Source organism: Plecotus auritus, assembly GCF_963455305.1.
Source record: "Plecotus auritus genome assembly, chromosome: X".
NCBI lineage: Eukaryota > Metazoa > Chordata > Mammalia > Chiroptera > Vespertilionidae > Plecotus > Plecotus auritus.
In genome coordinates this window covers 133,462,738-133,485,501 of record NC_137784.1, presented here as the reverse complement: position 1 = coordinate 133,485,501, position 22,764 = coordinate 133,462,738, and the positions used below count along the sequence as shown (strand labels likewise).

At 46.2% G+C, this 22,764-nt stretch overlaps 1 protein-coding gene across 4 annotated transcripts in view; it reads right to left on the bottom strand.

Annotated features, from left to right (window-relative positions):
• Positions 1-22,764, bottom strand: part of FUNDC2 (FUN14 domain containing 2) — a gene marked incomplete at its 5' end in the record, with an annotated part of 45,479 nt that overhangs the window by 22,380 nt on the left and 335 nt on the right. For all 4 annotated transcript variants that reach the window (XR_013959816.1, XM_080653944.1, XM_080653943.1 and 1 more), the window contains 3 exons: positions 11,023-11,154; positions 11,709-11,784; positions 14,253-14,391. Coding sequence is in view for 3 of the 4 variants with exons in the window: in XM_080653944.1 (XP_080510070.1) it covers positions 11,023-11,154; positions 11,709-11,784; positions 14,253-14,391 (347 nt within the window). The remainder of the gene's footprint in view (positions 1-11,022; positions 11,155-11,708; positions 11,785-14,252; positions 14,392-22,764) is intronic.

Sequence of the window (22,764 nt, the reverse complement as noted above, 5' to 3'; positions counted from 1 at the left end):
GTCAGGACACATGCCCAGGTTGTGGGCTTGATACACAGTAGGGGCATGCAGGAGGCAGCTAAACAATTATTCTCTTTCATCATTAATGTTTCTAACTTAAACATCAATGATGTTCCTCACTATGAAATCCGTTCCTCTCTCTAAAATCAATAAAAACGCATTTTAAAATATAAAGTTTTGCCAAAATGAGAAAAGTGTAAGTTTCATAAATGAGCTTGAGGAAGAGGGATGGAAGGAGGGAACTAAAGGGAGGAACTATCTGGGCTCCTGAACCCCCATAGATGCCACTTCCTACTCTGGGTAAAAGACCAGCTTTGCTGGGAGAAAAAAAATGGCAGTGGAATAGACAGACGTGTCCCGAGCCTTGTCCTGGATCAGATAGAAAAAAACAGCTGTGGGTCGCACAGGGAGTGTCTGTTAGAGAGTTAAGAGACAGCTATATTCCAGGAGAAGGTGGGGGACTGCTGGACGGGGCTCCCATGACCGGGCAGCCCTCACTGCTGCTGGGTTCCCTCCCAGAGCCACCAGCTCGGACACAGAGACCACGCCACCTTGAAGGGGAAAGTGGATGTTATCGGAAGCCTGAAAATCTACAACTGCGGCATCCACCAAACACCTGCGAACCCAAGAGCACTGGTCCCCAATTGGAACAAAAACACGGATTCAAAGGAGCTATACACTCCACCACGGAAAGGAGAGAGAGAACTACATAACCAGACACCTGGAGAAGAGAGACCATGGGGAGACAAAGAAACAGCCCGCATATTAAAAAAAAGCAGGCATCACCAAAAAAGGAAGTAAACGAAATGGAGGCAAGCAACCTGCCAGAGAAAGAATTCAGAGAAATGGTCATAAGGTGGATGAAAAGAATGGAAGACAAATTCAACAATATGAGTAAGAACCAAGAGGAAATGAAGAAGAACCAAGAAGAAATGAAAAATGACATCGCTGCTGTAAGGAACTCAATAGAAAGCATCTAGAATAGACTAGAAGAAGCAGAGGACCGCATCAGTGAGCTAGAAGACAAGGTAGGAAAAAATACCCAAGTAGAGCAGCTTCTAGAAAAAAAATTAAAAAGCAGGAGGAGAGCCTAAGGGAACTTTGGGACAATACCAAACAAAACAACATCCACATAATAGGGTTGCCAGAAGGAGAAGAAACTGAGCAAGGAATAGAAAACCTGTTTAAAGAAATAATGACAGAAAATTTCCCTGATACACGGAAGAAAAAACCCACACAAATCCAAGAAGATCACAGAGTCCCAAGCAAAATGAATCCCAAAAGACCGAAGCCAAGGCACATTATAATTAAATTGGCAAACACCAACGACAAAGTAAGACTCTTAAAAGCGGCCAGAGAGAGACAGAAAGTTACCTACAAAGGAACCCCCATCAGACTAGCGACTGATTTCTCAACAAAAACTCATTAGGCCAGAAGGGAATGGAATGAAATAAACAAAGTCATGCAAAGGAAGGGTCTGAATCCAAGAATACTGTACCCAGCAAGGCTGTCAATCAAAATGAAAGGTGAAATCAGGAGCTTCACAGACAAAAAAAGGACTAAGGGAATTTATTGCCACCAAACCATCAATGCAAGAAATGCTAAAGGGTCTGCTGTAAAAAAAAAAAAAAAAAAAAAAAAAAAAAAAAAAAAAAAAAAAAAAGGAAGCGAAGAAGGAACACAGGGTAAAGAATAAAAATGGCGACAAATAAGTACCTATCAATAATAACTTTAAATGTAAATGCATTAAATTCCTCAATCAAAGACATAGGGTAACGGATTGGATAAGAAAACACGACCCATATTTCTGCTGTCTACAAGAAACCCACCTTAGAAAAAAAGACCCACACAGACTGAACGTGAAGGGATGGAAAAAGGTTTTTCAAGCAAATGGAAATGAAAAAAAAAGCTGGGGTAGCAATACTTATATCTGACAAATTAGATCTCAAACTGAAGGACATAACAAGAGATAAGGAAGGCCACTTCATAATACTAAAGGGAGCAATCCAACAAGAAGAAATAACTCTGGTAAACATATACGCACCCAATACAGGAGCAACCAAATACATAAAGAAACTCCTGGAGGATATCAAGGGGGAGATTGACAGCAATACAATCATAGTAGGAGACTTTAATACCCCACTATCACCATTGGACAAATCCTCTAAACAAAAAATAAGCAAAGAAACATCAATCCTAAATGACTCACTAGACCAGATGGAATTAATTGACATCTTCAGAACATTTCACCCCAAAGCCACAGAATATACATTCTTCTCAAGTGCACATGGGTCATTTTCAAAGATAGAGGATATGTTGGGTCATAGGCAAAGTTTCTTCAAATTCAAGAAGATAGAAATCATATCAAGCATCTTATCAGATCACAGTGGCATAAAACTGGAAATCAACTACAATAAAAACAATCCAAAAAAATCAAACACATGGAGATTAAACAGCATGCTATTAAACAATGATTGGGTTACCAGAGAGATCAAGGAAGAAATAAAAAACATCAAGGCAACAAATGACAATGAAAACACAACAATCCAAAATCTATGGGACACAGAGAAAGCAGTCTTGAGAGGGAAGTTCATAGCTCTACAAGTCTACTGCAATAAACAAGAAACAATGGTAATAAATTACCTAACCCTACAACTCAAACAGTTAGAAAAAGAGCAACAAGAAAAGCCCAGTGTAAGCAGAAGGAAGGAAATAAAGATCAGAGTGCAGATAAACAACATTGAGACAAAAAAAAATACAAAAGATCAACAAAACCAAGACCTGGTTCTTTGAAAGGATAAACAGGATTGATGAACCTCTAGCCAGGCTCACCAAGAAGCAAAGGGAGAGGACCCAAATAAACAAAATCAGAAATGAAAGAGGTGAAATAGCAACAGACCCCACTGAAATACAAAGGATTGTTAAAAAATACTACGAACAAATCTATTCCAACAAACTGGACAACCTGGAGGAAATGGACATATTCCTAGAAAAATATAACCTTCCAAAACTCAATCAGGAAGAATCTAAACATCTCAATAGGCCAGTAAGTATGGAAGAAATTGAAGCAGTCATGAAAAAGCTCCCAGCAAACAAAAGCCCAGAGCCAGACGGCTTCACAGGGGAGTTTTACCAAACATTCAAGGAAGAACTAAAACCTATCCTCCTCAGACTATTCCAAAAAATTCAAGAGGAAGGAACACTTCCAAGCTCCTTCTATGAAGCCAGCATCACCCTAATATCAAAACCAGATAAAGACAACACAATGAAGGAGAATTACAGGCCAATATCCCTCATGAACACAGATGCCAAAATCCTCAACAAAATTCTAGCAAATCAGATACAGCACTACATCAGAAAAATCATACCCCACGACCAAGTAGGATTTATCCCAGGAAGGCAAGGATGGTACAATATCCGCAAATCAATAAATGTGATACATCACATAAACAAATTGAGAGATGAAAACTACATAGTCATATCAATTGATGCAGAAAAAGTATTTGACAAAATCCAACACCCTTTCTTGATAAAAACTCTCAACAAGGTGGGAATAGAAGGATCATACCTCAACATAATAAAAGCCATATATGATAAACACACAGCTAACATCATACTCAATGGGCGAAAACTAAAACCATTTCCCCTAAGAACAGGAACAAGACAGGGATGCCCACTCTCACCACTCCTGTTCGACATAGTACTGGAAGTATTAGCCATTGCAGTTAGACAAGAAGAAGAAATAAAAGGCATCCAAATTGGAAAAGAAGAAGTAAAGCTGTCCTTATTTGCAGATGACATGATATTGTACATAAAAAACCCGGAAGACTCCATCAAAAAACTAACAGACTTAATGAATTCGGCAATGTTGCAGGATACAAAATTAATGCCAAGAATCTATGGCATTTCTATACACCAATAGTGAACTTACAGAAAGAGAGACTAAAAAGGCAATCCCATTTACCATTGCACCAAAAAATTAAGATACCTAGGAATAAACTTAACTAAGGAGCTAAAAGACCTATATGCGGAAAACTACAGGACACTGAAAAAATAGAGGAAGACGTAAACAGATGTAAGAACATACCATTTTCATGGATTGGGAGAATCAACATCATTAAAATTTCCATACTACCCAAAGCAATCTATAGATTCAATGCACTCCCCATTAAAATACCAACAGCATATTTCACAGATTTAGAAAGAACTCCCCAAAAATTCATCTGGAATAAAAAAAGACCCCGAATAGCCACAGCAATCCTGAGAAAGAAGAACAAAGTAGGTGCGATCTCAATACCAGATTTCAAGCTGTATTACAAAGCCACTGTTCTCAAAACTGCCTGGTACTGGCACAAGAACAGACATATAGATCAATGGAATAGAATAGAGAACCGAGAAATCGACCCAAATCACTATGCTCAATTAATATTTGACAAAGCAGGCATGAACATACAATGGAGTCAAGACAGTCTCTTCAATAAATGGTTTTAGGAAAATTGGACAGATACATGCAAAAAATGAAACTAGACCACCAACTTACACCATACACAAAAATAAACTCAAAATGGATCAAGGACTTAAACATATGACAAGAATCCATAAAAATACTAGAGGAATCCAAAGCCAGAAAAATCTCTGACATATGCTAAAGCAATTTCTTCACTGATACTGCTCCTAGGGCAATGGAAACTAAAGAAAAAATAAACAAATGGGACTACATCAAAATAAAAAGCTTTTGCACAGCAAAGAAGACCATCAGTAAAACAACAAGAAAGCCCACTGTATGGGAGAACATATTTGCCAATGATATCAATGATAAGGGTTTAATCTCCAACATTTACAGGGAATTCATGCAGCTTAACAAAAAGAAGATAAACAACCCAATCAAAAAAATGGGCAACTGATCTAAATAGACACTTTTTGAAAGAAGACAGAAGAAAGGCAAAAAGACATATGAAAACCTGCTCAAAGTCATTAATCATCAGAGAGATGCAAATCAAAACAACAATGCGGTACCATCTCACACCTGTCAGAATGGCTATTATCAACAAATCAACAAATGACAAGTGCTGGCGAGAATGCGGAGAAAAAGCAACCCTCGTGCACTGCTGGTGGGAATGCAGACTGGTGCAGCCACTGTGGAGACCAGTATGGAATTTCCTCAAAAAACTAAAAATGGAGCTCCCATTTGACCCAGTAATCCCACTTCTAGGAATATATCCCAAGAAACTAGAAACACGAATCAGAAAGGATATATGCACCCCTATGTTCATAGTAGCACAATTCACCATAGCTAAGATTTGGAAACAGCCTAAGTGCCCATCAGCAGATGAGTGGACTAAAAAACTGTGGTATATCTACACAATGGAATACTATGCTGCAGTAAAAAAGAAGGAGTTCTTACCATTTGCAACAACATGGATGGAGATGGAGAGCATTGGCTAAATGAAATAAGCCAATCAGAGAAAGACAAATACCACATGATCTCACTCATTTGTGGAATATAATGAAAAACATAAACTGATGAACAAAAATAGATCCAGAGACAGAGAAACATCAATCAGAACGTCAAACCTCAGGGAAGGTAGGGGCGGGTGGGGGTAAGGAGGAGAGATCAACCAAAGGACTTATATGCATGCATGTAATCCTAATCAATGGACACAGACAACAGGGGGGTGGGGGCATGAATGGGAGGTGGGGGTAATGGGGGAATAAGGACACATATGTAATACCTTAACCAATAAAGAAATTTAAATAAATAAATAAAAAAAGACCAGCTTTGCCAACCAACTGCCACCATACAGAAACTGTCCTTATATGCAGATTTTTAATATTTCTTACAACCTTTGTGATATCATACTATGTTAGTACAGTTTTGGTAATATTATACTTAAAATCCTTTTTTCTTGAAATATTAACGTTTTTAAAAATATATATTTTATTGATTTTTTACAGAGAGGAAGGGAGAAGGATAGAGAGTTAGAAACATCGACGAGAGAGAAACATTGATCAGCTGCCTCCTGCACATCTCATACTGGGGATGTGCCTGCAGCCAAGGTACATGCCCTTGACCAGAATCAAACCTGGGTCCTTTCAGTCCCCAGGACGGCGCTCTATCCACTGAGTCAAACGGGTTACAGTGAAATATTAATGTTTATTGCATTTAATCCTATATAATAAAAGGCTAATATGCAAATTGTCCCCCTGGGTGTTCGACCGGGAGTTCGATCGCTCACTATGACGTGAGCCAACTACCAGGGGGCGGCGTGGAACATGGTGAGAGACCAGTGGCAGTGGTGGGGTGCTGAGAGAGCAAGGGAACAAGGAGGCAGGGAGGCCAGGAGGTGGGGAACCAAGTGGTGGCGGCGCATGGGCGGCGAGGAAAGGAGGAGGTGGGGAGTGGGGGAACCTGATCAGCCCTGATCACTGGCCAGGCCTAGGGACCCTACCTGTGCATGAATTTCATGCACCAGCCCTCTAGTCTACATTAATAAAGGAGAAACATGCAAATTACCGTCACTCTGCTACGCCCAATATCCAATCAATGAGTATGCAAAATAAACTGAAAAGATGGCGGCAGCCCCGCCCCCCAGCCGTTCTGGGCCTGTGGGAGTCGGAGAAGTCGGTCGCCAGCGACTGAGGCTGGCTGCAGCCAGGGAGACCAAGAAGCCACCTGCCCCATGATCCCAGGCCATAGCCAGCAGCAGAAGCCTCACGTCCGCCTGCCCCATGTCCTGGGGGAGATGGAGAAACTGGGCCCCAGTGCCTGAGGCTGGGTGTGGCCCAGGAGATGAAGAAGCCACCTGCCCCGTGATCCCAGGCCGCAGCCAGCTGGAGAAGCCGCCTGCCCCACATCCTGGGGGAGATGAGAAACCGGGTGCCAGCAACTGAGGCTGGCTGCAGCCTGGGAGATGAAGAAGCTGCCTGCCCTGTGATCCCAGGCCGCAGCCAGCTGGAGAAGTCACCCCTACTGCATCTCAGGGAAGACGGAGAAGCCGCCCGCCTGCGGTCCAGGCACCAGCACCTGCAGCTGGCTACAGCCTGGTAGATGGAGAAGCCACCCACCCCGCAGTCCCGGGGACCAGTACCTGTGGCTGGCTGTGGCCTGGGAGACGGAGAAGCCGCCCACCTCGCAGTCCTGGGCACCAGCACTTGTGGCTACAGCCCAGGCGGAGGCACCTGCCCACCATCCCCTGAAGCTGCAGCCGGCCTGGGCGCCTATGGCTGACCAGAGGGAGGGAAGCCTGGATCCCAGGTGCCTGTGGTTGGCTGGAGGAGGGAATCCTGGGTCCCGGGTGTGGGGTCGAGGCAGAGGTGGTTAGGGGCAATCAAGCCAGCAGGGGAGCAGTTAGGGACGATCAGGCTGGCAGGCAGAAGCAGTTAGGGGCAATCAGGCAGGCAGGCGAGCAGTTAGGAGCCAGCAGTTCTGGATTGTGAGAGGGATGTCTGACTGCCGGTTATCCCCTGAGGGGTCCCAAATTGGAGAGGGTGCAGGCCAGGCTGAGGGACACCCTCCCTGCCCCATCCCCCGTGCACAAATTTCATGCACCAGGCCTCTAGTATTATATTTAAGAACGTTTTTCTTGAATAATGGGTGTTTACTGCATGTAACATTATTATATTTAAAATCATTTTTCTTTAGATATTAATGTTTACTGCATGTAGCATTACTAAAGATCATTTTTCTTGAAATAAAAAAAATTTAAAAAATAAAAATTAAAAAAAATTAAAAAATCTTTAACTCAATTAAAAAAAACACACACACACAAAAAAAACTCTTCTCGCCGAAACCGGTTTGGCTCAGTGGATAGAGCGTCGGCCTGCAGACTGAAGGGTCCCAGGTTTGATTCTGGTCAAGGGCATGTACCTTGGTTGCGGGCACATCCCCAGTGGGAGGTGTGCAGGAGGCAGCTGATCGATGTTTCTCTCTCATCGATGTTTCTAGCTCTCTATCCCTCTCCCTTCCTCTCTGTAAAATATCAATAAAATGTATTTTTTTAAAAAAACTGTTCTCATATACCTGGCTATGCGGAATGGTCTGTTCAGCCTTTTTCTAGTCTGCTAAGTCATTTACTACTCAGCTACGTGCTTTGCAACTCCCCCAAATTTGCTAACATTTGTTGTCTACTGATATTCCTCTCCTGTTCCCTTGGTCCTTGTGGGACCACTTTTATTTTGTTGCTATCATTTAGATATATTTCAGAAGGAAGCAGAGAAATGCTATGTTTAATCTGCCAACGCTTAACCCGAGTTCACCTATTACCACCTATTCTATTTGATTACATGACTTTCTCCTGTCACTGCTACTAGAGTGTGAGTGCCTCAAAGACAAGGCCTAGTTCAGTTTACCACTAAATCATAAATCCTTCCCCTTTCTCTGTGAATCCAGAACTCCATTGCTCCAGGCTATGGAAGGTGCCAGCCATTTATTTCTCTACAGTTCATTGTAATTATTACTTTGGGACATCTAACATATTTCTCTTTTTCAAATATATTTTTATTGATTTCAGAGAGGAAGGGAGATAGAAACATCAATGATGAGAGATAATCAATAATTGGCTGCCTCCTGCATGCCCCCTACTGGGGATTGAGCCCACAACCCTGGGCATGTGCCCTGACTGGGAATCAAACAGTGATCTCCTGGTTCATAGGTCAACCCTCAACCACTGCGCCACACCAGCTGGGCTAATAAAGCAGTAGCAAAACATATCCTTTTAAAAAGGAAAACTTTTTCCTGTTCCTCCAGTGCCAGCCAATATAACCTAACCTGGTTTTGTGCAAACCACACCCCCTGGGTCAAATCCAGCTGGCTGCGTGCTTTAAAATCAACTTCCATCATATCACAGCTGCACCCACTTTGTCTGAATATCATTTATGACTATTTTCGTGCTATACAGTGGAGTTCAGTATTTATAACCACATGGCTTACAAAGCTGAAAATATTTACCATTTGGTCCTTTGCAAGAAAGGTTGCCACCCCCAAGGCTAGACATTCTACTAGTTACACACTGAGTGGCCAGATTATTATGATCTCTGAACGCATAATAATCTGGACACTCTGTGTGTGTGTGTGTGTGTGTGTGTGTGTGTGTGTGTGTGTGTGTGTGTACACGAGGCCCGGTGAACAAAATTTGTGCACGGGGGGGGGGGGGGGGGGGTGCGGGTGTCCCTCAGCCCAGCCTGCACCCTCTCCAATCTGGGACCCCTCGAGGGATGTCTGACTGCCCGTTTAGGCCCGATCCCAGATCAGTCCTAAACGGGCAGTCGGACATCCCTCTCACAATCCAGGACTGCTGGCTCCCAACTGCTCACCTGCCTGCCTTCCTAATTGCCCCTAACTGCTTCTACCTGCCAGCCAGATCATCCCCTAACCACTCCCCTGCCAGTCTGATCGACGACTAACTGATCCCCTGCCAGCCTGATTGCCCCTAACTGCCCTCCCCTGCTGGCCCGATTGCCCTCAACTGCCCTACCTGCCAGCCTGGTCGCCCCCAACTGTCCTCCCCTGCCGGCCTGGTTGCCCCCAACTACCCTCCCCTGTTGGCCTGGTTCCCCCCAACTGCCCTCCCCTGCAGGCATCATCCCCCCCAACTACTCTCCCCTGCAGGCCCGGTCGCCCCCAACTTACCTCCTCTGCCGGCCTGGTCACCCCTAACTGCCATCCCCTGCAGGCTTGATCACCCCCAACTGCCCTCCCTTGTAGGCCTGGTCCCTCCCAACTGCCCTCCCCTGCTGGCCTGATTGCCCACAACTGCCCTCCCTTGCAGACCTGGTTCCTCCCAACTGCCCTCCCCTGCTGGCCATCTTGTGGCGGCCATCCTGTGTCCACATGGGGGCAGCCATCTTTGACCACATGGGGGCAGCCATCTTGTGTGTTGCAGTGATGGTCAATTTGCATATTACTCTTTTATTAGATAGGATACATATACATATACATATACATATACATATACATATACATATATATTTTGGAGGCCCAGTGCATGAATTCGTGCATGGGTGGGGTCTGGCTAGCCTGGCCAGAGGGAGGAAACATGGGCGGTTGGCCGGCCTGCCTGCTGGTCCAACTCCTGGTTGAGGGGACAATTTGCATATTAGCCTTTTATTATATAGGATATACACTGAGTGGTCAGATTATTAGGCGTTCAGAGATCATAATAATCTGCCCACTCAGTGTATGTAGAATTGGTCAAGTAGGGACATTGAAGAGCTCTGTATGCATGGATACAAAAATTATTGTATTGGCTATGCCATCTGCATCCTTATACTCCTCCTCACTTGTTGCATTGCCCCCATCTCTACAAGAACTAGTTCAAGAGATGATGGACTCATGTACGGGCACATATCACTTTGCATTCTCACTCACTGATAAGTCACCAAACACTTCAATCGCCCAACTTTTAAAAAAAATGTCTCTGGCCTGGCCGGAGTGGCTCAGTTGGTTGAGTGTCATCCAGTGCACTGAAAGGTTGTAGGTTCGATTCCCAGTCGGGGCATGTACAGAAGACAACCAATTGATGTTTCTGTTTCTGTTTCTCTCTCTCTGTTTCTGTTTCTCTCTCTCCGTTTCTGTTTTTTTTTTTTTCTTTCTCTCTCTCTCTCTCTCTCTCTCTCTCTCTCTCTCTCCCCCCCCCCCCCTCCCTCCCTCTCTCTAAGCATGTCCCTGGGTGAGGTTTAAAAAAAATGCCTGAGCCCAGCCGGCATGGCTCAGTGGTTGAGCATCGACCTATGAACCAGGAGGTCATGGTTAGATTCCCGGTCAGGGCACATGCCCAGGTTGTGGGCTCAATCCCCAGTTTGGGTGTGCAAGAGGCAGCTGATCAATGATTCTTGCTCAGCATTAATGTTTATCTTTCTCTCTCTCCCTTCCTCTCTGAAATCAATAAAAATATATATATATTTTAAAATGTCTGACGTGAAGCTATTCCATCCAAAGCTGACAAATAGATGTCTAGGCCCATTTTTGGACACGCAAAATTGTCTGCACCCTTCACACACTTCACATAAACAAAACAGTCGCACCTCCTCGGCTTTGCTTTTAACCTCTGTAGGTAAGTGGTTGCTCTTGCGGATCTTCAGCTGTTCCTTGGCCTTCTTCATGTCCTTCTCTACTCGTTGCCAGTCAATTTTGATGTAGCCAGTATGGTTTGCAATCTATAGTTTCAACAACAGCAAGAAATAAGAAACATAGGCTCATTATTTCTTTTTGTCAGGAAAAATCACTAAAGTGCTTTATCGAAAACCCTTCTGCCTCCATTTCTGGAGACATTTGCCATCCAGGACTTTGTATGACAATGATATTCACTCAACATCTACTCAGCATCCACCCTATGTACAAGGCCTTATGCCTGGCAACAGAATTCAATAGACAGCCCTTCGATGACTCCTGGAAATTCTTTTACTTTATTTATACACTTACCCCTCTCTAAAAAGTTTTAAGTTAGAGCCCTGGCTGGTGTTGTTTCCGTGGTTAGAGTGAGAGGGAAAAATAGGTACTTATGTCCCCATGTTATAAATGAGAAAATAAAATGCAACTAGTAATTGATGAAGCCTGACTCAAAGGTCACTGGCATTTCAAATAGTACATGTATACAAGTGCAAAGATTATTCTAGTGTAATATAGTAAAGGTTACACTACAGCTCCTCATACCACATCCCTAATGGGCAAGCGGGATTTCCAAACATCTAGGAATATTTCACATACAGACCTGAAGGAGAAAAAATCCTCCTCCCACAGCTGTTGCAGCCAACTTTCCAACCTTCTGGAATATGAAACCTGTGCACCTACAAGAACCAAACCACCATCAGACAAGTCGACAGGCTGTTAAATACACAAAAAGAGTTATGATATATATATAATAAAATATTAAAACTATTATATATATGTGTGTGTGTGTGTGTGTGTGTGTATATATATATATTTGAAATATCATTTAGCCTTAAAAAATTGAGAAAATCTTACCATTTGCAACAACATGGATGGACCTGCAGGGCATTATGCTAAGTGAAATAAGTCAGAAAGAGAAAAACAAATACTGTATTATCTCATTTATACACTGAGTGGCCAGATTATTATGATCTCTGAACACATAATAATCTGGCCACTCAGTGTATATATGTATATATATTAGAGGCCCGGTGCATGAATTTGTGCATGGGTGGGGTCTGGCCAGCCTGGCCAGGGGGAGGGGACATGGGCGGTTGGCTGGCCTGCCTGCTGGTCGAACTCCTGGTCAAGGGGACAATTTGCATATTAGCCTTTTATTATATAGAATATACACTGAGTGGCCACGTACCTGGGTTGCAGGCTCGATCCCTGCCCCAGTCAGGGCACATGGAGGAAGCAACCAATCAATGTGTCTCACATCAATGTTTCTCTCTCTGGTCTCTCCCCCTCCCTTCCATTCTCTCTAAAAAATCAATGGGGTAGCCCTAGCCGGTTTGGCTCAGTGGATAGAGCATCGGCCTGCAGACCGAAGGGTTCCAGGTTCGATTCCGGTCAGGAGCACATGCCTGGGTTGCAGGCTCGGTCCAACATGCAGGAGGAAGCCAATCAATGATTCCCTCTCATCATTGATGTTTCTCTATCTCCCTCACCCTTCCTCTCTGAAATAAATAAAAATATTTTTTTAAAAAAGAAAAAAAATCAATGGGGGAAAAATACCCTGGGGTGAGGATTAACAAAACAAAACAAAAAACAAAAAGAAAAAGATAACAGGGGGAGGGAGAATTGGAGGAAGTTTGTCCAAAGATTACTAACTTGTAGTTGTAAGACAAATAAATACCAGTGATGTAAAGTACATGATTACTATAGTTAACACTGCTGTATGATAAATAGGAGAGTTATTAAGAGAGCAAATCCTAAGAGTCCTCATCACAAGGAGACTTTTTCTTCTTTCTTTTTATTGTATCTATATGAAATGATGGATGTTAACCAATCCTACTGTGGTAATCATTTCACAATATATGTAAATCAAGCCATCATGCTGTACGCCTTAAACTTATACAGTGATATATGTCAACTAGTGGCCCGGTGCATGAAATTTATGCACATTAAAAGGGAATTAATTAGAAGAAATATTTTAATATTGCTATTTGCCCTTTCTCTGTAATAGAAGTGTCATAGATGAAAGAAAATTAGTAAAATGTACATAAAATCTCCCTCCTGTCAGAGTCTGGGGCACGCTGCGGGACCTAGAGTGAAGTCCCCACCCACCACCCACACGCACTTCGAAAACCCAGGAGACACAGACCCGGCTGGCCCCACACCCATTGGGTGAGACCCAGACCCAGCTGGCCCCACCCCCGTCAAGTCCCTCCAGGTGGGGGCGCAGCCTCAGGTCCCCCAGCCCGGTGCCGGGTGGGGGGGCGCAGTCTCAAGTCCCCTGTCAAGCCCCGCCGGGCGGGGGGCATAGCCTTAGGTCCACCGGCCCGGTGCTGAGGCGGAAGGCATGGCCTGAGGTCTCCCGGCCCGGAGCCTGGGCGCAGCCTGAGGTCCCCCATCAAGAACCGCTGGGTGGGGGGTGCAGCCTGAGGTACCCTGTCAAGCCCTGGGGACGGGGGTGCGGCCTGAGGTCTCCCGGTCCGGTGCCGGGGGCACAGCCTGAGGTCTCCCGGCCTGGTGCCGGGGAAGGGGGCGCAGCCTGAGGTCTCCTGGCCTGGTGCCGGGTTGGGGAGCACGGCATGAGGTGTCCCGGCCTGGCACTGGGGCAGGGGGTGTGGCCTGAGGTCCCCCATCACGCCCCACCGGGCGAGGTGCGCGGCCTGAGGTCCCCTGGCCCAGTGCCGGGGTGGGGGGGTGCATCTTGAGGTCCCCCGTCAAGCCCAGCCCCCCCCTCAGTGTCACGTCAGCACTGAACGGAGATGCACACAGGCAGCGTGACGTTAGCACTGGGGACAGAAGTCCCCGCCCCTGTCCCCACCCACAGACTGGTCACGACTGGGACACCGTAATGGACAAATTAGCATGTTACCTCTTTATATGTATAGATTACTTCTCACTAAAACTGGGGGAAATGAGGATAGATGATAACAATACCGATTTCAGAGTTGTGAGAAGGAAATGATTATATGGCATGTAGTAATTTGTGTAACCACTAAATCACACTTTAATATGTTTTGATATATGCTATACATTAAGTGATCTATTTCACAGAAGCCAACATGCTTTTATTGGCTAACGGAGGTGATTCCTATCACCCTTATACTAAAGCATGTAAATAAAGACACCAGACATCTTTCACATCACTCACCATCCAGTGACTCCTCCGATTAACAGCTGTGTTGCGACGCTGTACTTTTCAGCCGAGGGCCCAGTTTCCGGCCCAAACAGCTTGCGCCACCATGGCTGCTTCTTAGCATATTCTGCAAGGTCCAGTGACTCAAAATGCCCTACAAGGATGAAGATAGTGAATAAGAACATGGACACTTTTCCAATAAATTACTACCATTCCTAACTAGATTAAGAGATTTAAAAAGAGGTAGTTGGAATAAGAACCTCCCAATATTATTCTATTTTAAATAGGAAATTAGCTCTGAAATTCTGACTGGCAATTCCTAAAAATCCGACTGAAATCAACAAATAATATTTGTCTTAGAGGAAAACAACCTAGATGATTTAGAGACAGTAACTCTAGTTTTTCCTCTCGTATTTAAAAAACCATAAAAAAGCCCTAGCTGATTTGGCTCAGTGGATAGAGCATTGGCCTGCGGACTGAAGGGTCCCGGGTTCAATTTCGGTCAAGGGCACATGCCCAGGTTTCAGGCTCGATCTCCAGTAGGGGGCGTGGAGGTGGTGGCCGATCAATTTTTCTCTCTCATCATTGATGTTTCTATCTTTCTCTTCCTCTCTGAAATTAATAAAAATATATTTTTTAAAAAGACCACCAAAAAGATATAGGAAAAACTACTAGTAATTCTTAATAATGCATTCTAAATGAAATGGATTTCTTTTATTTTCTTCTCCTTTTCAGGAGTAACTCAATAATATTCAATGGCCCACAAATTGCTAGATTCTGAGCATTATGTGGATCTCCAGTGATAATATGAGGTAATGTTTAATTGAGCTCTTACTAGTCACCAGGCAAAGTGCTATGCAATAAACAAGGTACTATTTATTAACCCCATTTTATAATAATAAATGGAAGCCCAGGCCTGGCTGGTGTAGCTCAGTGGTTGAGCATCGACCCATGAACTAGGAGGTCCCTGTTCAATTCCCAGTCGGAGCACACACCCAGGTTTCAGACTCCATCCCCAATGGGGGGCGTGCAGAAGGCAGCCAGTCAATGATTCTCTCTCATCACTGATGTTTCTATCACTCTCTCCCTTTCCCTTCCTCTCTGAAATCAATAAAAAATATTTAAAAAAAAAAGAAATGGAAGCTCAGAAGTTAAGTGATTTGCCCTAAAAGGGAAATAGAGTTAATAACATGTCTAATCCTTTTCTCTGTGGGAAGATAATGTAGGAATAAATTTAATGAAAGATGCACAAGATCTCTACACTGTAAAGAACAAAACAGCAGAGAGAAAATGAAGAATAACCTAAATTAATGGAGATATATTACTCTATGTTTTATAAGACAACTAGAGGTCCGGTGCACGAAATTCGTGCACAGGGTGCGGGGGGTCCCCTCTGCCCAGCCTGCACCCTCTCCAATCCGGGACCCCTCAGGGGATGTCCAATTGCCGGTTTAGGCCCGATCCCGCCTAAACCAGCAATTGGACATCCCTCTCACAATCCGGGACCACTGGCTCCTAACTGCTCACCTGCCTGCCGGCCTGATCACCCCTAACTGTCCCCCCTGCTGGCGTCGTCGCCCCCAACTGCTCCCCCCTCTGGTCTGGTGGCCCCCAACTGCCCCCCTCTGCCAGCCCCATCACCCCTCACTGCCCCCCCCTGCCAGCCTGGTTGCCCCCAACTGCCCCCCTGCCAGCCTGGTTGCCCGCAACTACCCCCCCCGCTGGCCTGGTCACCCCCAACTGCCTCCCCTGCTGGCCTGGTTGCTCCTAACTGCCCCCCCTGCCAGCCTGGTCACCCCTAACTGCCTGCCCCGCTGGCCTGGTTGCTCCTGACTGCCCGCCCTGCCGGCCTGGTCACCCCCAACTGCCTCCCCTACCGACCTGGTCGCCCCATGCAGCCTGCTGTTCAGTCATTTGGTCATCCCTCACTAACCCCCTGCCGGCCTGGTCGTCCCATGCAGCCTGCTGTTTGGTCATTACTGTTACTATGACAGAGTCCCGGACAATTTGCGTATTTCTCTGTTATTAGTATAGATAATTTTAAGATGTTCATTCTCTCCATTCTGATCTATAGACTCAATGGAATCCCAATCAAAAAGCAGGTTTTTATCTAGCAACTAGAGGCCTGGTGCACGAATTCATGCATGAATTCATGCATGGGTGGGGTCCCTCTGGGTAGCCTGTGGGGATTAGGCCGAAACCTGTGGTCCAAGGCCGCCTGCAGCTCTTACCTGCCACTCCTGCTCATCCCAGCCCCACTGCACCTGCCACGGGCACCTGCCCAATCAGTCCTGATCGGCTTGGGGCCGCCCCAGCAGTACTTGCCAGCCATGAGCCCTGACTCTGGTATCCTCCCGAGGGGAGTGGCCTGTGTGATCAGGCTGAAACTGGCTCTCCGACATCCCCCAAGGGGTCCCAGATTGCGAGAGGGCACAGGTCAGGCCAAGGGACCCCACCAGTGCATGACTGGGGCTGAGGAGGGACCATAGGAGGGCTTCAGGGCATGTCCGGCCCCGTCTTGCCCAGTCCCAATCAGGGCCAATCAGGGCTGGCCGGGGCTGATTGGGGCCGGCCAGTGAGGGACATGGGAGGTTGACTGCGGGAGGGCTCCAGGGCATGTCCGGCCCATCTTGCTCAGTCCTGATCGGCCAGACCCCAGCAGCAAGCAAACCTACTGGTCGGAGCATCTGCCCCCTGGTCGTCAGTGCACATAATAGTGACTGGTTGACTGCCCCATGGTGGTCAGTGCATGTCTTAGCAAGTGGTTGAGCGGCTTTAGCATATCATTAGCATATTACGCTTTGATCGTTTGAACAGCTGACCAGTCACCAGATGACTGGACACTTAGCATATTAGGCTTTTATTATATAGGATTGACAAACTGCTTCTAAAATGAATATGAAGATGCAAAGGGCCCAGCATACTGTTCCAGTTCCTATGGCTATACAACAAATTACCCCCAAAACTTCATGGAGCAAAACAATTACTGATGGTGCTCTCAGACTCTGTGGATCAGGCATTCAGACAGGATGCAGCATCACAGCACATGCCAGTTGCATGATGTGCGAGGCTTCAACTACAAGATTTACAGGCAGGGGTCTGAAATCATCTACTACAGTCACACACACAGGCTGCCCCTCTATGTGGTTAGTTTGGACTGCCTTAGAGCATGGTGTCTAGGTTCAAGGGTGCCTGTTCCAAAGGAGAAAGTGAGAGAGGGAGGGAGTCTGAGTGGTGGACAGAATGACTATTTAAGGCCTAGCCTCAGAAGCCAAGCACTGTTATTTCCATTGCATCCTGTTGGACCAGCCACAAACTCCCGCTCAGATTCAAGAGGGAACACAGACCCCATCAATTCAGTGGAAGTGTTACCAGAAAGGGGACCTGGCCAGTAGTGTGTGGATTCTTGACTTCATGAAGGAAAAGTTTCACGACTCCCAGTGAATTTTAGAGGATGTTTATTAAAGCTGGAGACAAGGAAGGGCTTAGGATAATAGGAGAAGTACTAAGTGGGTTAATGAGCCTAGGCTGGGTTGCTTTAGCTCTCTAAAACGACAGAGAGAAGGAGGCCTTGGAGACAGGTTCAGGGGGGGTTGCTTGGCATGAAATGCCACTACCCCTCACTGCCCTGGTTGCAAGCCTTGTGGGGTCACTTAGTGATTGATATAGAATAGTAAGAAGCTAGGAAAATTCCAGGACAAGTGGAATAGGAGAAACTAAAACAGATAGTTAAATAGCAGTTTACAGCCACCGAGTAAATCCTATCTTCCCTAAACCAAGGACACTTCTCCTCCCCAACCAGAGGATAAATAGCTTAAGTCACCCTACTCATAGAGAGAAAGATAATAGAAATCCAACTAGTGCCATTTGCTAGCCACACCCAAGGACAGACAAATTAAGAGAAACTCGTTTTGGTCAGCATAAAGCTGATGAATATTCTATTGATCCACCCCTAAGACCTCTCCTAAACACCCAAACTTTAAAACCCCTGAAAATTAAGGTCCCTGTGTGCTCCCCCTCCTCCTCCCCCCTATCCCCTGCCATGTGTGCCCAAACATATAAAGGACCCCATGATACTTACAACCAGGGATGCAATGGGCAGCAACAGCTCAGTCCCAGGGTGCTCTCCCTCCTGGGACCATGCCTGTGCCATTCCCTTCCTCTCTCTTCCCCCCATAGGCATGTATCCCCAAACCTCTAAGGGAACTCATGACACTTGCAACCAGGGGAGCAATGGGCAGTGGCGGCTTGTCCTGGGCTAACCCCCTGAACCTGTCTCCAAGGCCCCCTTTCCTCTGACTTCCCAGTGAGCCAAAGCAGCCCAGCCTAGGCTCTCCTGTTGCTTCTTCTATGCCCTTCTGCATTCCACTGTCCTAAGTGTGTTTTTGCTTCGGTCAATAAATTCTTGCTTGCTTCTCTACATTCTGTCTCTTGATTGAAATCTTTCCTTCAAGAAGATAAGAACTGAGGTCTGGTTGAGTTTAGGAGATGCATGCCTGTAGGGGAAGAAGGGAGTGGGGGAGGGAGCTCACGGTGGACCTTGATTTTTGAGGGGTTTTAAAGGCTGGGCACTTCGGGGAGGATATAATAGAATACTCATCAACTTTATGCTGATGTACCAAAATGAGATTTATTCTCGTAACTCCATCTGTCCTTGGGTGTGGTTGGCAAATGACACTAATTGGATTCCTGCTGTCTCTGTGAGTAGGGTGGTTTAAGCTATTTTCCCTCTGTTGGGGGAGAAATGTAAACCATTTACTCTTAGTGTCCCTGGTTTAGGGAAGAGAGAAATTACTAGATGGCTGCAAACTGCTGTTTAACTATCTGTTTCAGTTTCCCTATTGGGTGTATCCTGGCTTACTAGCCTGTCTCAGAAGGAATGTCAAAGTCACAGTGAAAAAAAACATGTGGAATGGAAGATGTTGCTGCAATCATTTAGGAAAACACAAAGTGCCATAAGTGACCAAAGCAATTTGGAGGGGGAAAGAACAAAGGTCAAAGAATTTCAAGACTTACAAAGCTACCATATTTGACACAGTGTAGAACTGACCTAAGGATACACATATAGTCATTTGACTTTCAAAACATGGCACCAAGGTAATTAAATGGGAAATGAAACTCTTCAACAAATTGTATTAGAACTATTAGGTGTCTGTAAAAACAAAAACCTCAATCCCTACCTTAGATATCATACACAAAATACAATTCAAGAATTAATTCACGATGGATTATAGATCCCAATTCCCCAGATCCAAAGTATGGATGTTTGAAAAATTGGGCCTTCTATGGCCTCACAAGTAGTTAAATAAAAAACTGTTTTCTAACATAAGAAAACATTACTGCTGTTCGGCCAGCGTGGCTCAGTGGTTGAGTTTCAACCTATGAACCAGGAGATCGTGGTTCGATTCCATGTCAGGGCCCATGCCTGGGATCCAGGCTCGATTGTCAGTAAGGGGGTGTGCAGGAGGCAGCCAATCAATGATTCTCTCTCATCACTGATGTTTCTCTCTCTCTCCCTCTCTGAAAGCAATCCTATATAATAAAGAGGTAATATGTAAATTCACCGTCACACCCTCGCACAAGATGGCCACCCCCATGTGGTCACAAAATGGCCACCACAAGATGGCCGGCAGGGGAGGGCAGTTGTGGGCAATCAGGCCTACAGGGGAAGGCAGTTAGGGGCGACCAGGCCAGCAGGGGAGGAAGTGCAGTTGGGGGGGACCAGGCCTGCATGGGAGGGCAGTTAGGGGTGACCAGGCCGGCAGGGGAGGGCAGTTACGGGTGACCGGGCTGGCAGGGGAGGGCAGTTGGGGGCGACCAGGCCAGCAGGGGAAGGCAGTTGGGGGCGACCAGGCTTGCAGGGGAGGACATTTGGGGGTGACCAGGCCTGCAGGGGAGGGCAGTTGGGGGGAACCAGGCCAGCAGGGGAGGACAGTTGGGGGGAACCAGGCCTGCAGGGGAGGGCAGTTGGGGGCAACCAGGCCTGCAGGAGAGGGAGGGCAGTTGGGGGGGATGATGCCTGCAGGGGAGGGCAATTGGGGGGGATGATGCCTGCAGGGGAGGGCAGTTGGGGGGAACCAGGCCTGCAGGGGAGGGCAGTTGGGGGCAACCAGGCCTGCAGGAGAGGGAGGGCAGTTGGGGGGGATGATGCCTGCAGGGGAGGGCAGTTGGGGGGGATGATGCCTGCAGGGGAGGGCAGTTGGGGGGAACCAGGCCAATAGGGGAGGGCAGCTGGGGGCAACCAGGCCAGCAGAGGAGGACAGTTGGGGGCGACCAGGCTGGCAGGGAGGGCAGTTGGGGGCAATCGGGTCAGCAGGGGAGGGCAGTTGGGGGTGATCGGGCCAGCAGGGGCAGGCAGTTGGGGGCAATTGGGCTGGCAGGGAAGCAGTTAGTCGTCGATAAGGCTGGCAGGGGAGTGGTTAGGGGGCGATCCGGCTGGCAGGCAGAAGCGGTTAGGGGCAATCAGGCAGGCAGGCGAGCATTTGGGAGCCAGCAGTCCGGATTGTGAGAGGGATGTCCGACTGCCGTTTTAGGCCCGATTCCTAAACCGACAGTCGCATATCCCCCGAGGGGTACCAGATTGGAGAGGGTGCAGGCTGGGCTGAGGGACACCGCCCCCCAGTGCACCTATTTCATGCACCAGGCCTTTAGTAAAAATATATTTAAAGAAAAAAGAAAGAAGACATTACTGCCACAAAGTTCAAGGACTCCATAGTTTTCACTCTTTCCCTTGGTTAAATATCACTGAAAATAAGAATGAGTTTTGAGTTTTGCTTTCATGTAATTTTACCAAGCCCCTTAGCTCAAAAAGGGCTCCAGTCAAAAGGGGGATCAAATTAGAGACATTTAGTTCACACAACTCCAGTCATTCAACAAACACTGCTAAGCACTGTACAGGAAATCAGTGATCACAGCATTATGTGATTATTGCTATGATAAAGATTGAAATTCATGATGTCAACCTCAAAATTTCTGGTAATAATTTCCTAGGTGAAAATACTTGATCAACCTACACATTTGAAGTGAATAAGGGCAAACTGCTCTGCAGGAAAATAATTACATTGTGCATTGCAATCCCTTAGTCACCTATATTCAGTGGTATGTTTATAAATGTTTAACAACCAGTTTTGGGGGGAGGTCTGATTTGTAGTGTGTGCCCATTTCCTTGGTGTATTCGCTCACTGTGAGTGTGACATCACTGAATTGTGACATCACTGAACACAGTTTGGGAAGAGATACAGTAGTGCAGCATACTGCTATTTCCATCACATAGATACATTAAGTGTAAATAGCCTTAAGAGCATAAATACCAGTAAATCATGGCAAATAATAAAGTGATGTTTTGACTATTTTCACTGTCTTTGTTTTAACATAATTTATGTAATTTTTTAATTGGTTTCAGAAAAGAAGGGAGAAGGAAAGAGAGAAACAATGATGAGAGAGTATTGATCAGCTGCCTCCTGCATGCCCCCCACCTGCAACCTGGGCAAGTGCCCTTGACGGAAATTGAACTGGGGACCCCTTCAGTCCACAGGCAGATGCTCTATCCACTGAACCACACCAGCCAGGGCATAATTTATGTAATTTTAAGTTTATATAATTGACTTTTTAAAATTTATCTTTAGCCTGGCTGGTGTGGCTCAGTGGTTGAGCATTGATTGACCTATGAACCAGGAGGAAACCCTTGGATTCCCAGTCTGGGCACACGCCCAGGTTATGGGCTCCATCGCCAGTAGGGGGCGTGCAGGAGGCAGCCGATCAACGATTCTCTCTCATTGATGTTTCTATCTCTCCCTCTCCCTTCCTCTCTGAAACCAATAAAAACTATTTTTATATTTGTTTAAAGCAGTGGTCGGCAAACCGCGGTTTGCCGCTCTGTTGACTGAGTTTGCCGACCACTGGTTTAAAGTATTACAGATGCTGCGTCGTCCATGGGTTGGTTATGCATATAAATTCTTTTGTTAATCTCTTTCCACCCACCCAAACCCCCTTTCCCTGAGATTGTCAGTCTGTTCCACATGGCTCTGTTTACTACTTGAATCTTGTAAACAAGTACTGAATTGACTATAACTATGAAGCATTCAAAGTAGGGTAAGAGCATGATTTAAAGACTTGTTCCCCTGCGTATTATATTATTGGGATTGGGAATCTTCCTTTGACTACGCAGACTAAGAAAAGCCTATTTCAAAGTACCATCCCAAGGATACTACTCTTTAAAAACCATCAACAGCGCCGGGGAGGCGCCTTGCACACAGAAAAACACTTGCCAGGGGTTTGACATGAGCGTTCAAAGGGAGAAATAAGCCGCTTTAGTCTCAAAGTGCCAAACCTACCGAGAACAGGGATGGAACAGGGACGGAATGTCTCAGAGCTTAGGTTTTGGAGGCGGCGCCGGAAGTCTGAGCCCAACAGGAGGCAACACCCCGGGCCGATCGGCCCGTGACTGGCGCCTGACCTTGGCCGGACCCTGGGAACGGCCCGGGACAGGGGCAAACCCCGGACGCCCACCCCGTCCCTGCGCTGTTAG